Source organism: Leuciscus leuciscus (assembly GCF_965113295.1).
Source record: "Leuciscus leuciscus genome assembly, chromosome: 11".
NCBI classification, from domain to species: Eukaryota; Metazoa; Chordata; class Actinopteri; order Cypriniformes; family Leuciscidae; genus Leuciscus; species Leuciscus leuciscus.
In genome coordinates, this window is record NC_138735.1 from 33,081,241 (window position 1) to 33,097,826 (window position 16,586).

The 16,586-nt window shown below is 40.8% G+C and overlaps 1 protein-coding gene across 2 annotated transcripts in view; it reads right to left on the reverse strand.

Moving 5' to 3' along the window:
• LOC309509815 (uncharacterized protein) overlaps window positions 1–16,586 on the reverse strand; it is a 75,868-nt gene that overhangs the window by 12,667 nt on the left and 46,615 nt on the right. The window contains exons 1-4 of one of the 2 annotated variants that reach the window (XM_082184773.1): window positions 12,633–12,718; window positions 12,493–12,559; window positions 12,209–12,393; window positions 10,930–11,084 (exon numbers count right to left, since the gene is read on the reverse strand). In XM_082184773.1, coding sequence (XP_082040899.1) covers window positions 10,930–11,084; window positions 12,209–12,393; window positions 12,493–12,508 — 356 coding nt within the window. In that variant the 5' untranslated portion in view covers window positions 12,509–12,559; window positions 12,633–12,718. Of the gene's footprint in view, window positions 1–10,929; window positions 11,085–12,208; window positions 12,394–12,492; window positions 12,560–12,632; window positions 12,719–16,586 lie in introns of those variants that run through there. The other variant, XM_082184774.1, reaches the window with a different exon arrangement.

Sequence of the window (16,586 nt, forward strand, 5' to 3'; positions counted from 1 at the left end):
AAGTAGTTTGCCAGATGGTAGATGGCGAGGGCTCTTCGAGATGGCGCAGTCCTTGCACCCTCTCACGTACCTTCTGACGTCCGCTGCCATGTTTGGCCACCAGAAGCGTCCTTTTAGCAGCGAGAGGGTCTCATTGACCCCTGGTTGGCCAGTGCCCAGTGACGTGTGGGAAGTGTGGATGAGGGGAATGCGCCGAGTTCGGGAGATGTAGGTCAATCCTGGTGGGCAACCCGGCGGAGCGTTGGTGGAGACATTGGAGGAGGGCAAGGTTTCCTCAGACCAAGTGATGGGACTTACAAACCAGGGTTATTATAGTTTTGCATTTTTTATTAGTTTTTATTTTTATTTCGTTTTGAATTTTTGTTTTCAAATTCAGTTTAGTTTTAATTAGTTTTTAAAGTGGGTTTGCTAGTTTAGTTTAGTTTTTATTTTTTGAATATGCTTAGTTTTAGTTTAGTTTTTATTAGTTTTAGTGTTAGTTTTAGTCTTTTTTTGTAATTTGGGCTATTTGTCAGGGGCAAAATTAAAAAAGATCAGAAAAAGTATTGTGTAATAACTCACCAAAAACATCATACAATTTTAGAAAAAAATTCACAACCCATTGAAATTCCTTTACCTCTTACAAAATCCACACGCTGTACCAAAAATCTACACATCAGAATTCACACCCTATACAAATACCACAGCCGTACCATAGCCTGCTATAGTAATATAGTACTATATATAATATACTATATAGTAACCATAGCCTACTCATCTGGATTGAAGCAGCAAACATTCAGTGTAAAAGTAAAAAAATGACATATATTTAATATTTGAATCACAGGGAAGAGTGGGGGAAAACGCCCCCCACCTGTTTTTCCCAAAATAACAACTAGAGGTAAAGATACATTTTTACTGTTGCAATGCACTACGTTGATAACGGGGATATACAAATCTCTATGGAGAAGCTGACACCAGCGACATATTTGAAGAGAAGAGGATTACATGGTAAATGCTATAATTTTCAGATATTAGTAAACAAGTGTTTAAAAGAATATTGTTCTTCAGGATATCGCAGTGATGTATGATAGATGAATAGTGAAGTCTGTAGTTTTTTGAGATCATATGTTAATATATAATTATATTTTAAAAATTAAACATTTTTTTAATTAAGTCATAGCTTGTGGGGTAGAACGAGTTTTAAACCTGCTTTTAGCCTCTTAACATCCTTGATGTGTCATTACAAGTGCACAGGTCATGTGAGTGATTCCTTCAGAGTGAACACGAGTGAATCTGACTGCAGTAGATGTGAAAGATATGAATAAAAATGATGTTATTTAAGCCAGCGCAAATACCTGTATTTACATCCTGTTTTCGGTTGAAGTCCAAAGTAGTAGATTTTCGAGTTCACGCGCGTGATCATAGGAACTAAACCAATGCGCGTGAACTCGACAATCGATTACTTTGGACTTCAACCGAAAACAGGATGTAAATACAGGTATTTGCGCTGACTTAAATAACATCATTTTTATCCATTTCTTTCACATCTACTGCAGTCAGATTCACTCGTGTTCACTCTGAAGGAATCACTCACATGACCTGTGCACTTGTAATGACACATCAAGGATGTTAAGATGCTAAAAGCAGGTTTAAATATTGCCCCATTGAAGTCAACAGGGTGCAAATTTTAAAAAGAGGATAACACGGTGTGGGCAACACCGATTTTTGTCGTTGTTCTCTGTATTGACAGCACTCCAAATTGACAAAAAAAAAATGAGCTCAATGTTAAAATTGACCGGAGTTCTCCTTTAAGGGGGGCGTTTTCCCCCACTCTACCCTATATAGTGTTTTGACATCGACAACCACAACCAAAAAGTGCATTTTACCTCAAACTTTCGACTAGTTAACTTTCTAAAGAAGGCGCAATCGCTTCTCGGGTCGACATTAACACACTGACAAAATTATATTCAGAATTTAAAATATTTTTATACCACTTTTTAATGTGTGATTGTGTAAAGGTGTTCACGAGATAGAGATACCAACCTTTCGCGAACTTGCTTTCAACGTCGAACGAACACTCGTTCTCATGGAGACGCGGTGTGCAGGGAGGGGAAGGGCTGTGTGTGTGTGTGTGTGTGTGCGCGCGCGCGCATGTGAGAGACGCATGAGTGAGAGACGGAGGGAGAGCAGGAAATGCAGCTGAAAGAATACGCTGCGTGTTTTAAATTGCGTTAAAAAATGAAAGACCTTAACAAAGACGAAAACTAAGGACATTTACTCTATAATTTTATTTTATTTTAGTTAGTTTTGCCAAACACACATTACAGTTTTAGTTAGTTATCGTTTTTTTGTAATGCCTCGTTTTTATTTTTATTTCAGTTAACGACAATGTTTTTTCCCACCTAGTTTTCGTTTTTTCGTTCGTTTTCGTTAACGATTATAACCTTGTTACAAACAGACTTTCGGGTAGGATGGGTTCAGACTCTTCCGTAGTCTCTTCAGGACTATGAAGACGGGATAAGGCGTCAGCCTTGACATTCTTGGAACCAGGGACGTAGGAGATAGTAAAGTTAAATCGGGTGAAGAACAGTGCCCATCTTGCCTGTCGTGGATTAAGCCTCCTGGCGTCTCTGAGATACTGTAGATTCTTGTGATCCGATAACACCACAAATCCTCAAGAGCCAGCTTGACGGCTAACAGCTCCCTGTTGCCGATGTCGTAATTGACTTCCGCCGGGTTGAGTTTGCGGGAGAAGAAGGCGCATGGATGAAGTCTACTTGGAGTCCCCTGCTGCTGCGATAAAATCGCTCCCACTCCTGTGGTTGAAGCGTCGACTTCCACGACGAAGGGCTTCTCTGGATCTGGATGAATCAAAAGAGGAGCAGAAGAGAAGACTTTCTTGAGGGTCTCAAAGGCGTGGGTGGCAGTAGGTGTCCAGGACAGAGACTTGGGCTTGTTGCGTAGGAGGTGAGTAAGTGGACTGGAGATGGTACTGTAGTTCTGGATGAAACGGCGGTAGAAATTGGAGAATCCGAGGAATCGTTGAAGTTCTTTAATGGTGGTAGGTATGGGCCAGCCGCGAATGGCATCCACCTTCCCCTCGTCCATCCGGATGCCACTGCTATCGATGTTGTACCCAAGGAACTGCACTGAGGGTTGATGGAAGGAACACTTCTCGGCTTTCAGGAACAGCTGGAAATCCCTCAGGCGTTTCAGGACCTCCACAACGTGGTGGCGATGTTCTGCCATACTCCGGGAGTAAATCAGGATATCATCAATATAAACCAGAACTGACTTGTGGAGGAACTCCCGGAGCACTTCATGGATAAAATCCTGGAATACGGAGGGGGCGTTGGCCAATCCATAAGGCATGACGAGATACTCATAGTGTCCAGTAGGGGTCACAAAGGCTGTCTTCCATTCGTCCCCCTCACGTATCCAAATGAGGTTGTATGCGCTGCGGAGGTCCAACTTGGAGAAAACAGTGGCACCTCGGAGATGTTCCAGTGCAGCTGGGACGAGAGGAAGGGGGTAGCGGAACTTGACAGTGATACGGTTGAGTGCACGGTAATCAATACAGGGCCGCAAGCCTCCGTCCTTCTTTGCCACAAAAAAGAAACTGGACGCAGCAGGGGACGTAGACGGACGGATGTAACCTTGTTCCAGTGCTTCCTTGATGTATTCCTCCATGGCCTTCTCCTCCGGCAGTGACAGAGGGTAAATCTTACCTTTGGGCACTGGCTCACCCTGAAGCAGATCGATGGCACAGTCCCATGGCCTATGTGGAGGTAGCTTGGAGGCTCGCTGGGGACAGAAGACATCACTGAAGTGGGCATAACATGGGGGTATATCCACGGAGCGTTTCTCCACAGGGCTTTCGATGGAAGTGGAGCAAAGTGGTAATCTTTGGGAACGTGGAATCGGAAGTACAGGAAAACAGCTCGGGAAACAGCATTGGCCCCACTTCAGGATCTCTCCCGTCCTCCAGGAGATGATGGGGTTGTGCTGCTCTAACCACGGACACCCCAGAATCACATCAGCGGTGGATTCCTCCAGAACCAGTAAATGGAGATGTTCCACATGTAAGGCTCCCACTTGAAGTTGTACGGGTCCAGCACTGAGACTCACCCGTCTCCGACTGAGTGGTTTTCCAGTTATCGAATTGATCTGGTAGATGGATTTCGTGGACTTGAGCTTGAGTTGACGGCAGAGGGCGCCGGAGATGAAATTGCCTGCAGAGCCTGAGTCGAGTAAAGCGCGGACTGGAAGGACAAAATCAGCAGTAATTAGTTCTACTAGAGTTGTGAGAGGCGTCATTTTCTCGATGGATGGAACTATTGCACTCACCAGGGGACGAGGAGGACAAATAGGACACTTAGTGATGTAATGTTCAGCGGAGCCACAGTATAGACATAGATGAAGTGTCATGCGTCTCTGACGTTCAGTACGGGATAGCCGGGCATTATCCAACTGCATAGGTTCGTGGACTGGTTCTGGAGGGCTGATGGATTCAGGACGGCGGAGGAAAGGGAGAGCGAATGACTGGTCTGGGTGCTCTTCGAGACACGACTGCATACGAGTGGCGAAGCGTGTGGAGAGTTGGATGAAGCGTTCGAGCCCGATGGAATCCTCGTATGCCGCGAGATGCAACCGCACTCGAGGGTTTAACCCTTGACGATAAGTGGTGATCAGGGCTTGTTCGTTCCATCCACTTGAAGCGGCTAAAGTACGAAATTGTAAGGCATAATCACTCACAGACATAGTATTCTGCTTCAACTGATACAGTCGTTCACTAGTCGATGAATCCCAGGTGGGCGTTCCGAAAACTTCTCTGAAGTGAGTGAAGAAACTGGAAATAGACTGTACAATGTCACTTTTCTGTGACCAGAGAGATTCAGACCAACGGAGCGCCTTACCATGCATTTGTGAAATTACAAACGCCACCTTGGAGATGTCAGTTGGATATAACTGCGGTTGCATCTCCCAGACCAGCGAACATTGCAAGATGAATCCGTTGCAATCCTCCGCCGATCCTGTGAAGGGCGCTGGTCGGGCCATGGGACTGGCGATTACCGGTGGTGAAGAAGTGCTCGTGTTTGCGGAAGTGGCAACATGCGATGGTGTGGGTAGAATCGGGGGAAGTGCCTGACGAAGATCATCTGCGATGTCATCAAATGGATCTGTAGTGCTCATGCTGGCGTGTGCTGTTGTGGTCCGGTATTCTGTTACAACAACCAGCAGAGATATTGACAGTACAGATGAAGGTGAGTGGATCTGGAATAGTCCCGATGTGGTTGACAGGAATGACTCAGTATGTTTCTCTTTTCCAGATGGGGAACAGAAGGAGATTACCGGAACCAGGGATGACACAGGTGAACACAGGAGAACACTGAAGACGAAGACCCACGAGGAAGACTGGAAGACTGGGAGAGGAGATCACGGGACAGGTAAGTAGTAGAGGAGTCCTGGAGGTTAGCATAAGTTAGTGTCTTGATGCAAACGATACCGGACAGTGAGTGATGGTGAGAGCGGGGTTTAAATGCAGTGAGTGACTGATGAGCTGATGACGTGCAGGTGTGTGTGATTAATACTCAGGAGAGGAAGTGCGCCGTGATTGAGTGAGGGTGGAGTCTGGCGTGATTGTAACAATAGCATTTCACCCCCCCTTTAATGAACTCTGTCTCACCTCCCATTTCAATGTTGTGAATAATACATTTGTAGCTTACAATATTTTGGCCAATCATGCCCCATTCGCTTACAGTCCGACTTTTGAACTTTATTCCTTTTTTTTTTAATTATTATTTATTTGGGACACACACATACACACCTAAGGTTTAAGGAGGTGTGCGCGGGACTCTTTTTTTTTTTCTTCCCGCTCCCACAAGTTTCTATTCAGCAACCGCTTAAAATACACTATGTGTTCACCCGCTTTATTTCTCGACCTGACGGGTCCGCGAAATTTAGATCTCGTTTCCATAATCTCACATTCAAATGTCTCTAACGGAAAGAGAGAGATTAAGTAGCCTATAACAATTATAAATGCTATACAAAAATTGTGTTCGTGTCAATATAAATATTATTTTAACATTGTACTGTCAGCAGAGAAAAAAATGTCACAGAAAAAAAAAAAAGAAATATAAATAACATAAATTAAATAGGACAAAGCCTATCACTCAAATTTCTAAGCAACATAAACAAAAACCATATTGCCCTACTGACATATGAAGCAGGCTATTTTCTGCCAAACTAGGGCCTTGTCCACACGGACACGGGTATTTTTATAACCGTGACTTTTTTCATGCGGTTCTGCCGTTCGTCCACACGGAAACGCAGTATCAGGTCACTGAAACCGAACATTTTTGAAAACCCCTGCCAGGGTGAGGATTTTCAGAAACGCCGGTTGCAGTGTTGTCGTGTAGACAGTAAAACCGGGGTTTTTGCTTCTGATTCAGGCTTCTGATTGGCCAACGTGGCTTTACGATCGCCGCCTGCTGGTGTGGCATGCTCTTGACAGCGCGTGATAGCGTGTTTTTTGTTTTATTTCTTTTAAACCGAGCATGTGTTATGGGGGTATTATTGTTGCAATTTTCCAAATAAATAGATTAATATTCACAAATAAATGTAAAGAGATTCACAAAAATGTTTCCAATTCACAAATAAATAGATTAAGATCCACAAATAAATTTAAAGAGTTTCGCAAAAAAATATAAAATACACAAATAAATAAAATTAGATTTGCAAATAAATAAAATATTTACAAATGTTTTATTACTTTACAAACACAACTCTGCCTGGCATTTATTTGTGAACCGCTTTCTGTGCATTTGTGAATCGCTGCACACATTTGTAAATCGGTTCCTGTGCATTTGTGAATCCCCTCACGCATTTGTGGATTTTGAAACACTTCTAGCGTTGACGTGCAGACAGATCCACAAATAAGTGGACTCCACCCACCGCCTACTCAAGCCAATCAGATAACGGCCACATCAAGCTGACCCGATTGGTCACGATTAGCACGTTCTCGCTTCAACCAATCACGTTTGGCTTTACACTGGGCGATCTTGCTCTGTGCTCATTCATCATTCATCTGCATTTCAAAAAGTGTACGCGTAAAGGCCCATAAAATATGTTTAAAATTTGGATTTTGTTAGAATTACACCATTAGACTGCTTGTCAAGCCAAGACACAATTTTTATGAGCCTTGAAAAAAGCCAGAGAAATAGCCCTTTACATCTCTGTTATGGGAACAACGCATTATGGACGCGTCACGTTATTCAAGATAGAACAGAAAAGCATCAAGTAGCTGACTAATGAATAACTGGGTTCAACCCATAAATAGCTACACGAGTTTTTAATTTGCATTGCAATATTTTTATTTGCAGCACACGCTGATGCTGAGGCTCGTACCGTTACATATTGGGGTGGTCATTTGGCCTCATATTTGGTATTCTACATCATGACATTTATTTATGTCCTATTGCTATTTGTCACCGCGACTGCTTTAAAAGGCAAAATCGTATGTCCTGTAATTTCTTGCATCGTGTCTACCCCGTGCGAGGCTATCTGTCTAGAAGAATGTATCTTCTAATCTAATCTATCTTCTAACGTTATCTATCTAGATGAAGTGCGGGCATCCGTTTACTATCAATGAATGCCCCGCGTCCAGGACACTATCACGAAATATGATTTTTCAAGTAACCACCAGCACTAGTCAAAGTAGGCTACGATCAGAGCCGTTAAGAGTACGATTATGCAGACATGTCTGCAGCTAAGCAGACGTCACATAGGGAATATGTGTTAACGTTTCAAACATGCTAGTTTTACATTATTTGGAACTACTACGGCAGCAGTGAATAGATAGTGCCTATTTGCTTTTGACGCGCTGTGTCGCGCCTCTTGCCGGAGACTGTTCATGATGTTGTTTAAGGAAATTATGATCATCAGAGATCCCGAACATCATGAACAGTCTCATGATGTTCGGGATCTCTGATGATCATAATTCCCTTAATGTATCCTGATGGAAATATAAAGAAAATCTTTTGAAAACAGAGTGTTTTTACCACACAAACAATTCAGCGCTACTACTGCTCCTTTCAAGGAGGATGCCAGAATCATTTGCCGCCCCGCGTGTAAAGCCAAACGTGATTGGTTGAAGCGAGAACGTGCTACGATTGGCCAGCTTGATGTGGCCGTTATCTGATTGGCTTGAGTAGGCGGTGGGTGGAGTCCACGTATTTGTGGATCTGTCTGCACGTCAACGCTAGAAGTGTTTCAAAATCCACAAATGCGTGAGGGGATTCACAAATGCACAGGAACCGATTTACAAATGTGTGCAGCGATTCACAAATGCACAGGAACCGATTAACAAATAAATGCCAGGCAGAGTTGTGTTTGTAAAATAATAAAATATTTGCAAATCTCATTTTATTTTTTTTTCAAATCTCATTTTATTTATTTGTGTATTTTATATTTTTTTGTGAAACTCTTTACATTTATTTGTGGATCTTAATCTATTTATTTGTGAATTGGATACATTTTTGTGAATCTCTTTACATTTATTTGTGAATATTAATCTATTTATTTGGAAAATTGCAACAATAATACCCCCATAATGTGTGGACGGGATTTTTTTTTAAAACGCAGGAGGGAAAACTCCGGTTATAAAAATACCCGTGTCCGTGTGGACTAGGCCTATTTCAAACATCCTTGCAAAAAAAGAATGTTGTTGACTGACAATGGTTTCAGTACCAATGTGTGTTATACCCGAATAAATAATAATTAAAAAAAGTTCAAAAGTCGGACTGTAAGCGAATGAGACTTACAGGAGAGCATGATTGCTATTCACACCCTTATTAAAATGGCTGTAATCTGTTACCATTATAGTAGTACTTGATCTGTTTAAAATGAGTTCATTGGTATATGTCTGCTAAAGGTGTTAAATTAAAATTAAAAATGAAAATTTGTCTAAACCCATTATTCATTTGTTCTATTTTTGATCTGAGCGCACAATCAGAAAATCGGAAAACGATTCGTTATTCAGGTTTTTTTTTGTTTTTTTTAGTTCAGGTGGTTTCATGTTAAAATAAACTAACTAATCATTTTTTTGTTTTTGGTTTTAATTAAAAAAAAAAAAAAAAACGATTGAACGAATGATACACGGGGCCTATTTGTAAACCGTTATTGTAAAATAAAAATAGGCTGATAAAAAAAAAAAAAAGACGGACTTCTAAAATAATCCGGCGGGCCAGAAAATATCGCCTGTTGCCGACCCCTGGTTTATAGTGTCAAAGAACGAATAAAAACCATCTCATCCGAGGAAATGGACTCTTGGACATGGATTATCGTGATAATAACTACCTAAAATAATAAACGTTTGGAGAAACTGTATTTGAAGAGTAGGCTTATGAAAAGTGCGGGACTTATGACCTGTAGCCATAATAGCCAGCCACGAGGGGGCTCACTTTGACTGCATGTCATGTCATCACTCTGTCATCATATACAAATACAGTTTCTCCAAACGTTTATTATTTTAGGTAGTTATCAGTGATGCGCGGGTTGATCCGAAATGAGCGGGTGCCTGCGGCCACCCGCGGTTACCCACGGTTACGAGTCATCCAAAAATATTTTTAATGATATTAGGGTCGTCGCGGTTGGTTGGGTCGTTTGAAATAAAGATGCAAATTAAACCTTTGTAATTTATATAGTACTAGACACAATATTCTATTAAAATACATAGGCCACTTTATTGGCTGAATAACTGGCGCGAAGATGACGCACTAGCTCAGTCTGCAGGTAGAGATGGAGGCGGCAAGAGAAAAGGTGAAGACTGCGCGGAAGCTCCGCAAATACACAAATAGAAAGAGCAAAGTGTGGGAGACATTTTCCAAAATAATGAAAGTAAGTAATAATGCATCCACGTGGCGAAATAGCCTAAGTCTACTAATAGCCTGCAAGTGGGAAATCCTTATTTAGGCTACCTTTTGAATGTTGAGCGTTATGAACTTTTGAATAAATGCTGACGCGGGACAAAATGCCCGATTTCCCAACACGTTGAACTGAGCAATGCCATTGTACCATTTTAATAGGCTACTTTTAAACGCATATAGCTCAGTAATGTCAGTTGTATTTTCTGAGAGGGGGCGGGATTTTTGATGGGAAAGTCGGGGGAGAGACGCACACTTCGATTAGACTGGATAAACACATGCAGCATCTTAATTGTTAAGAAAATGAAACGAAATAAATGAATAAATCAAGCCTTTATTACATAACACTAGCCTAGTTCCTACGTCTATGGCCCAATGACGCTACGATGAGTATTTACTACTTTTAAAAAATGCGGGTCAGGAAGCGGGTCGGGTACGATTTTTTTTTTTTTTGCGGTCAGGTTAGTTGAAAACGTCGGTCGGGTGCGGGTTGTTTATACATTGACCCGCGCATCACTGGTAGTTATTATCACGATAATCCATGTCTAGATTCAACATTTAGATTTAGATTTAGATTTAACATTTAGATTTAGATTTAACTTTTAGATTCAACATTTAGATTTAACTTTTAGATTCAACATTTAGATTTAGATTTAACATTTAGATTTAACATTCAGATTTAACAATTAGATTTAACGTTTAGATTTAACATTTAGATTTAGATTTAACATTTAGGTGTAACATTTAATATTTAGATTTAACTATTTCAAATATCTCAAAGTTGACAAATATTGTTTAAAATATGTTGACAAAAAATGTGCTAAAAAGTGAAAAAATTCATACCAGTTTTTTTTAAACATTGTTTGAAGCTAAATGTGACAAAATGTTTCTGTTATTTTCAGCGTGAACCGCTTTACAAACGACGCCCCATATAAAAGTTTATCTTAAAATGTGTTCATACTTTTGCCTGATTATAGCAGTTGCATGTAGAAGAATAATGTTTTCATGAGGAAAATATTCTTACCTGCCCACTATCTTTTCCACATCAGTGATGATGTCTGTGATCCAGGCTTTTGCTTTTTCTAGGAATTTGACTGCCAAAATCGCCTTATTTTTCTCCACAGCTTTCACCAACATGGGAAACAGCGACTTAACCAGGTTATCACTGGTCAAAATACACTAGAATTAAGAGACAAGTATCTTAGACCTTAAAAACCGACAGTCACACTGATGGCGACGAAACATTCAGAACTCTTATTGCCTGTATTTTTCTTGTAAATCTTTCTGAAATGCTGTTCATAATGCTGCTGCATTAAATGTTGTTATAATTTTAAGTTAAAGTGCCCCTATTATGCTATTTTAAAGACTCCTAATTTTGTCTTGAAGGCCTCCTACAACAGGTTTACATGCATCAAAAGTCAAAAACAGTTTCATTTTCTCATAATATACATTGCACATCACCACATTTTTCAATGATTCTCAGACGACTCGATGGATGGATCAGTCTCTTTAAATCCCTCCTTTCTGCAAGCTCTGCTCTGATTGGCCAGATGGCCCAGTCTGTTGTGATTGGTCTACCGCGTACAGTGCCTGTCGGAAGCTACACGCCCATCACCATAACAGACCTGAGCTCCTCAGTCCTCAGCGATTGTATACGCTGTAAAGACAGTAACGATGACGTCGATTGTAGTAAGACAGTAATAACGCGAGTTAGCCGGTTGGCCGGAATAAAACACAAAACTACGTATTTTGAACACCCGGTAGAAAATACAGCAATAATTAATCATACTTACAGGATGTGATTCTGAGGAGCAACTTGGTCCAAATATATTGAGTACTGACCCATCTTTGCTGGTCAAGTTGTTTGCGGGCAGACAACATACAACATAGGCGGGAATTATGCAAATGTATCTTGTAGTGGCGTAGAACCGTAAAGCAGTCGGATTCGGATAAAAAATGACTCGTAAAGGCGGTTCAGAGTCGATTCTTTCTTTTGGGAGACAATAATTTTTTATCGTGCACTTTCGAAGATACAACTTTGCAGAACGTTTACATTCACAAACAACTATAATACACACTGCATGAAAGGAAATATTCGAAAAACCATAATAGGGGCACTTTAAAAGTTATAAAAATGTAAGAAATGCATTTATAATTTCTATAATTTCTGAACATTTTTCATGGCTCACATTATGATATTATGACACATTATTTATTTATTTCCAGTTAGGGGAGAGACTCTCATAACCAGTTTAGCTCAATTTAATCTTTAGCTAAAAGATAGACCCTTCATGAAACTGTACTTTCAACATAGTTGCATCAGAGGAGCCGAACAGAAGCTGGGTTTCCACAGCGCGACTCCTGATGGTTCTCTCCAGGTTGGGGAAGTTGGCCAGGCACAGGTAAGAGAGATGGTAGAGAAGCGCTGTCTTTTGGGCAACAGGGAGAAGATCTTGTACAAACGCCGGGCTCAACGGGGACACAGCCACTGGTGAAAAACATATTGTATATTTTTAAAGACTGAAAACATCACATTGATGGCTGGTATTGTTTTCAGATCTGTTTGATGAAATAAGATAATACTTGCTTTTGCTATCAGCCATCCTTAGTACGTTTACACAAAAATGTGTGCAATGAGTTTCTCCAACAATGTACTAAAAGCAGAACAGATTTGCTTGGTTTAAAACGTGAAAATTATTATAAAAATGTGAAGTAAAACGGACTTACCTTTGCTTTAGCAAGTGAAGTGGAGAACAATGTATCGGGTGCTTTTATACTAAAGCTATGACCATCCTGCCTCCGCCCTCAGAAAGAATGACTTCGAAAGAAACTGTTATTTATCTTCCGTCTGTCAAACAAACACTCTCCCAGAACTTTTGGTGTTGAGCCAGAATGTCCTGAATTTTTGTCAAGCAACTTCAGGAAGATAGATGGGGTCGGGTATGGAATGTGCAGAGGGGAAATAAAGGTTTCAACAAGCCACACATTCGCACTACTTGTAAGATTTACTTAATAAAATCCTCGTAACAATTTGCACAAGAATATTTTAAGTAAATTTTACTGCTATAATATCAAGTACAACTCATGTGTCATTATCAAGTAAAATCTACTTAGTATTGAACGTAATGTTCATGAAGACAGTAAGTAAAAATTACCTATTTACATTTCATTTAGAAGCTATATTAATCAGCAGCCATGTCACCCTGTAGCCCAAGACTGGTTGCCCACTGAAGCTAAGCAGGGCTGAGCCTGGTTAGTACCTGGATGGGAGACCTCCTGAGAAAACCAGGTTGCTGCTGGAGGAGGTGTTAGTGAGGCCAGCAGGGGGCGCTCACCCTGTGGTCTGTGTGGGTCCTAATGCCCCAGTATAGTGATGGGGACACTATACTGTCAAAGAGCACCGTCCTTCGGATTAGACGTAAAACCGAGGTCCTGACTCTCTGTGGTCATTAAAAATCCCAGGATGTCTTTCGAAAGAGTAGGAGTGTAACCCCGGCATCCTGGCCAAATTTGCCCAGTGGCCTCTGTCCATCATGGCCTCCTAATCATCCCCATATACTGATTGGCTTTATCACTGTCTCCTCTCCACCAGTAAGCTGGTGTGTGGTGGGCGTTCTGGCGCAATATGGCTGCCGTTGCATCATCCAGGTTAATGCTGCACATTGGTGGTGGTTGAGGAGATCCCATCTTCTATGTAAAGCGCTATATAAAAGAAAAGCGCTATATAAAATGTAATGAATTATTATTATTATTATATTTATTTAAAGTAATTAAGTAAAGTTTATTTGTTGTTTTATAATTATGAAGCTTGCTTTTATGACATTATGAAGTAAATCTTACCATTTAATGAAGTAAATAAGTAGATTTTATTTAAGTTTTTTTTGTTGAGATTTTCATTTACTTAGTTTTATGAAATTATAATACTCCCTATAATTATGTAAACATTGCTAATTTCTTTTTTATAAATAATCACAAACATAAATAAATGAAAATTTTCTCTATATTTTTCACAAATCACACAACTAAAATACAATTAAACAGTTTATTTTTCAGTCATCAAAAAATGTTCTTCATCCAAAAATGGACATTCACAGTCATCTTGACACATTCAGTATAACTTCAGAATTATACTGTAACCCTTGTTTTAAACATAAAAATATATAAAAAAAAAAAAATCATGCAAAACATTCAACATTCAAAACAGCACTCTGAAATAGTGAACTTTAAAGAATACCATTAAAACCTTAATGTATTAAAACATCATCAACAGCTGAATGTTTAAACAGTTCTATCATGCCATAGCATTTAATACAACTTCATCTTCAATCTTTGAACTTTTGGGGAGAGTTTAATTCCATCAAGCTCTAACAGGAATCGCAGTGCTCGGGGGTATTCCAGATTAAAGTATTCCATAAATCAGGCCCATAAGCAGCATGCATGCCTTTACATGTAGTATTTCCACATCCTGGCAGCATGGATACAGTGAGGAAAATAAGTATTTGAACACCCTGCTATTTTGCAAGTTCTCCCACTTGGAAATCATGGAGGGGTCTGAAATTGTCATCGTAGGTGCATGTCCACTGTGAGAGACATAATAAAAAATAAAAAAAAATCCAGAAATCACAATATATGATTTTTTAACTATTTATTTGTATGATACAGCTGCAAATAAGTATTTGAACACCTGTCTATCAGCTAGAATTCTGACCCTCAAAGACCTGTTAGTCTGCCTTTAAAATGTCCACCTCCACTCCATTTATTATCCTAAATTAGATGCACCTGTTTGAGGTCGTTAGCTGCATAAAGACACCTGTCCACCCCATACAATCAGTAAGAATCCAATTACTAACATGGCCAAGACCAAAGAGCTGTCCAATGACACTAGAGACAAAATTGTACACCTCCACAAGGCTGGAAAGGGCTACGGGGAAATTGCCAAGCAGCTTGGTGAAAAAAGGTCCACTGTTGGAGCAATCATTAGAAAATGGAAGAAGCTAAACATGACTGTCAATCTCCCTCGGACTGGGGCTCCATGCAAGATCTCATCTCGTGGGGTCTCAATGATCCTAAGAAAGGGGAGAAATCAGCCCAGAACTACACGGGAGGAGCTGGTCAATGACCTGAAAAGAGCTGGGACCACCGTTTCCAAGGTTACTGTTGGTAATACACTAAGGCCGGTGACACACTGGAAGCGTGGCTTGAGCGTCTCATCTGCGTGGCGTGTCCGTTTTTATTTCGGCTCCTATGTTAACAGGTTAGGGCTTGCACACTGCCTGCGTGACACGCGCGGCTCGTGTGCATGCTAGAAATAGAACCGACGCCTATTTTTCACGCGACACGCAAGCGTCTTGGAAGCGTTTCCATGCAAAACTGAATAGGAAAAGATGTTTATATGTCACGGATACATATTAATACATGTCATTTTAATGTTTGAAAGTGTCTAGGGTTTGACATAAATGCAAATATAAATGCAATTTAAAAAGAATATTATTGATTTTCAAATACTGCACCTGTCAACACAGAACAAAATATTCTATAGCCTATATTGCCGTCAACACTGCCGACGTTGTCTTTGCTGCTATATATGTATGTTTAACATGAAGTATAGGCCTTCCACAACTCTCTCCCCATGTCAAATATATCACCAATGAGGCTTATCATATGTCACCTAGCAGCAGCAGCGCCGCGTCAGACACGCTTCTGGTGTGCTAAGACATGGAAAACGCCACGCACACGCCACACAGCCAGTGTGTCACCGGCCTAAGACGTCATGGTTTGAAATCATGCATGGCACAGAAGGTTCCCCTGCTTAAACCAGCACATGTCAAGGCCCGTCTTAAGTTTACCAATGACCATTTGGATGATCCAGAGGAGTCATGGGAGAAAGTCATGTGGTCAGATGAGACCAAAATAGAACTTTTTGGTCATAATTCCAATAAATGTGTTTGGAGGAAGAAGAATGATGAGTACCGTCCCAAGAACACCATCCCTACTGTGAAGCATGGGGGTGGTAGCATCATGCTTTGGGGGGGGGGGGGGGTTCTGCACATGGGACAGGGCAACTGCACTGTATTAAGGAGAGGATGACCGGGGCCATGTATTGCGAGATTTTGGGGAACAACCTCCTTCCCTCAGTTAGAGCATTGAAGATGGGTCAAGGCTGGGTCTTCCAACATGACAATGACCCGAAGCACACAGCCAGGATAACCAAGGAGTGGCTCTGTAAGAAGCATATCAAGGTTCTGGCCTGGCCTAGCCAGTCTCCAGACCTAAACCCAATAGAGAATCTTTGGAGGGAGCTCAAACTCTGTGTTTCTCAGCGACAGCCCAGAAACCTGACTGATCTAGAGAAGATCCGTGTGGAGGAGTGGGCCAAAATCCCTCCTGCAGTGTGTGCAAACCTGGTGAAAAACTACAGGAAACGTTTGACCTCTGTAATTGCAAACAAAGGCTACTGTACCAAATATTAACACTGATTTTCTCAGGTGTTCAAATACTTTGCAGCTGTATCATACAAATAAATAGTTAAAAAATCATACATTGTGATTTCTGGATTTTTTTTTTTTTAGATTATGTCTCTCACAGTGGACATGCACCTATGATGACAATTTCAGACTCCTCCATGATTTCTAAGTGGGAGAACTTGCAAAATAGCAGGGTGTTCAAATACTTATTTTCCTC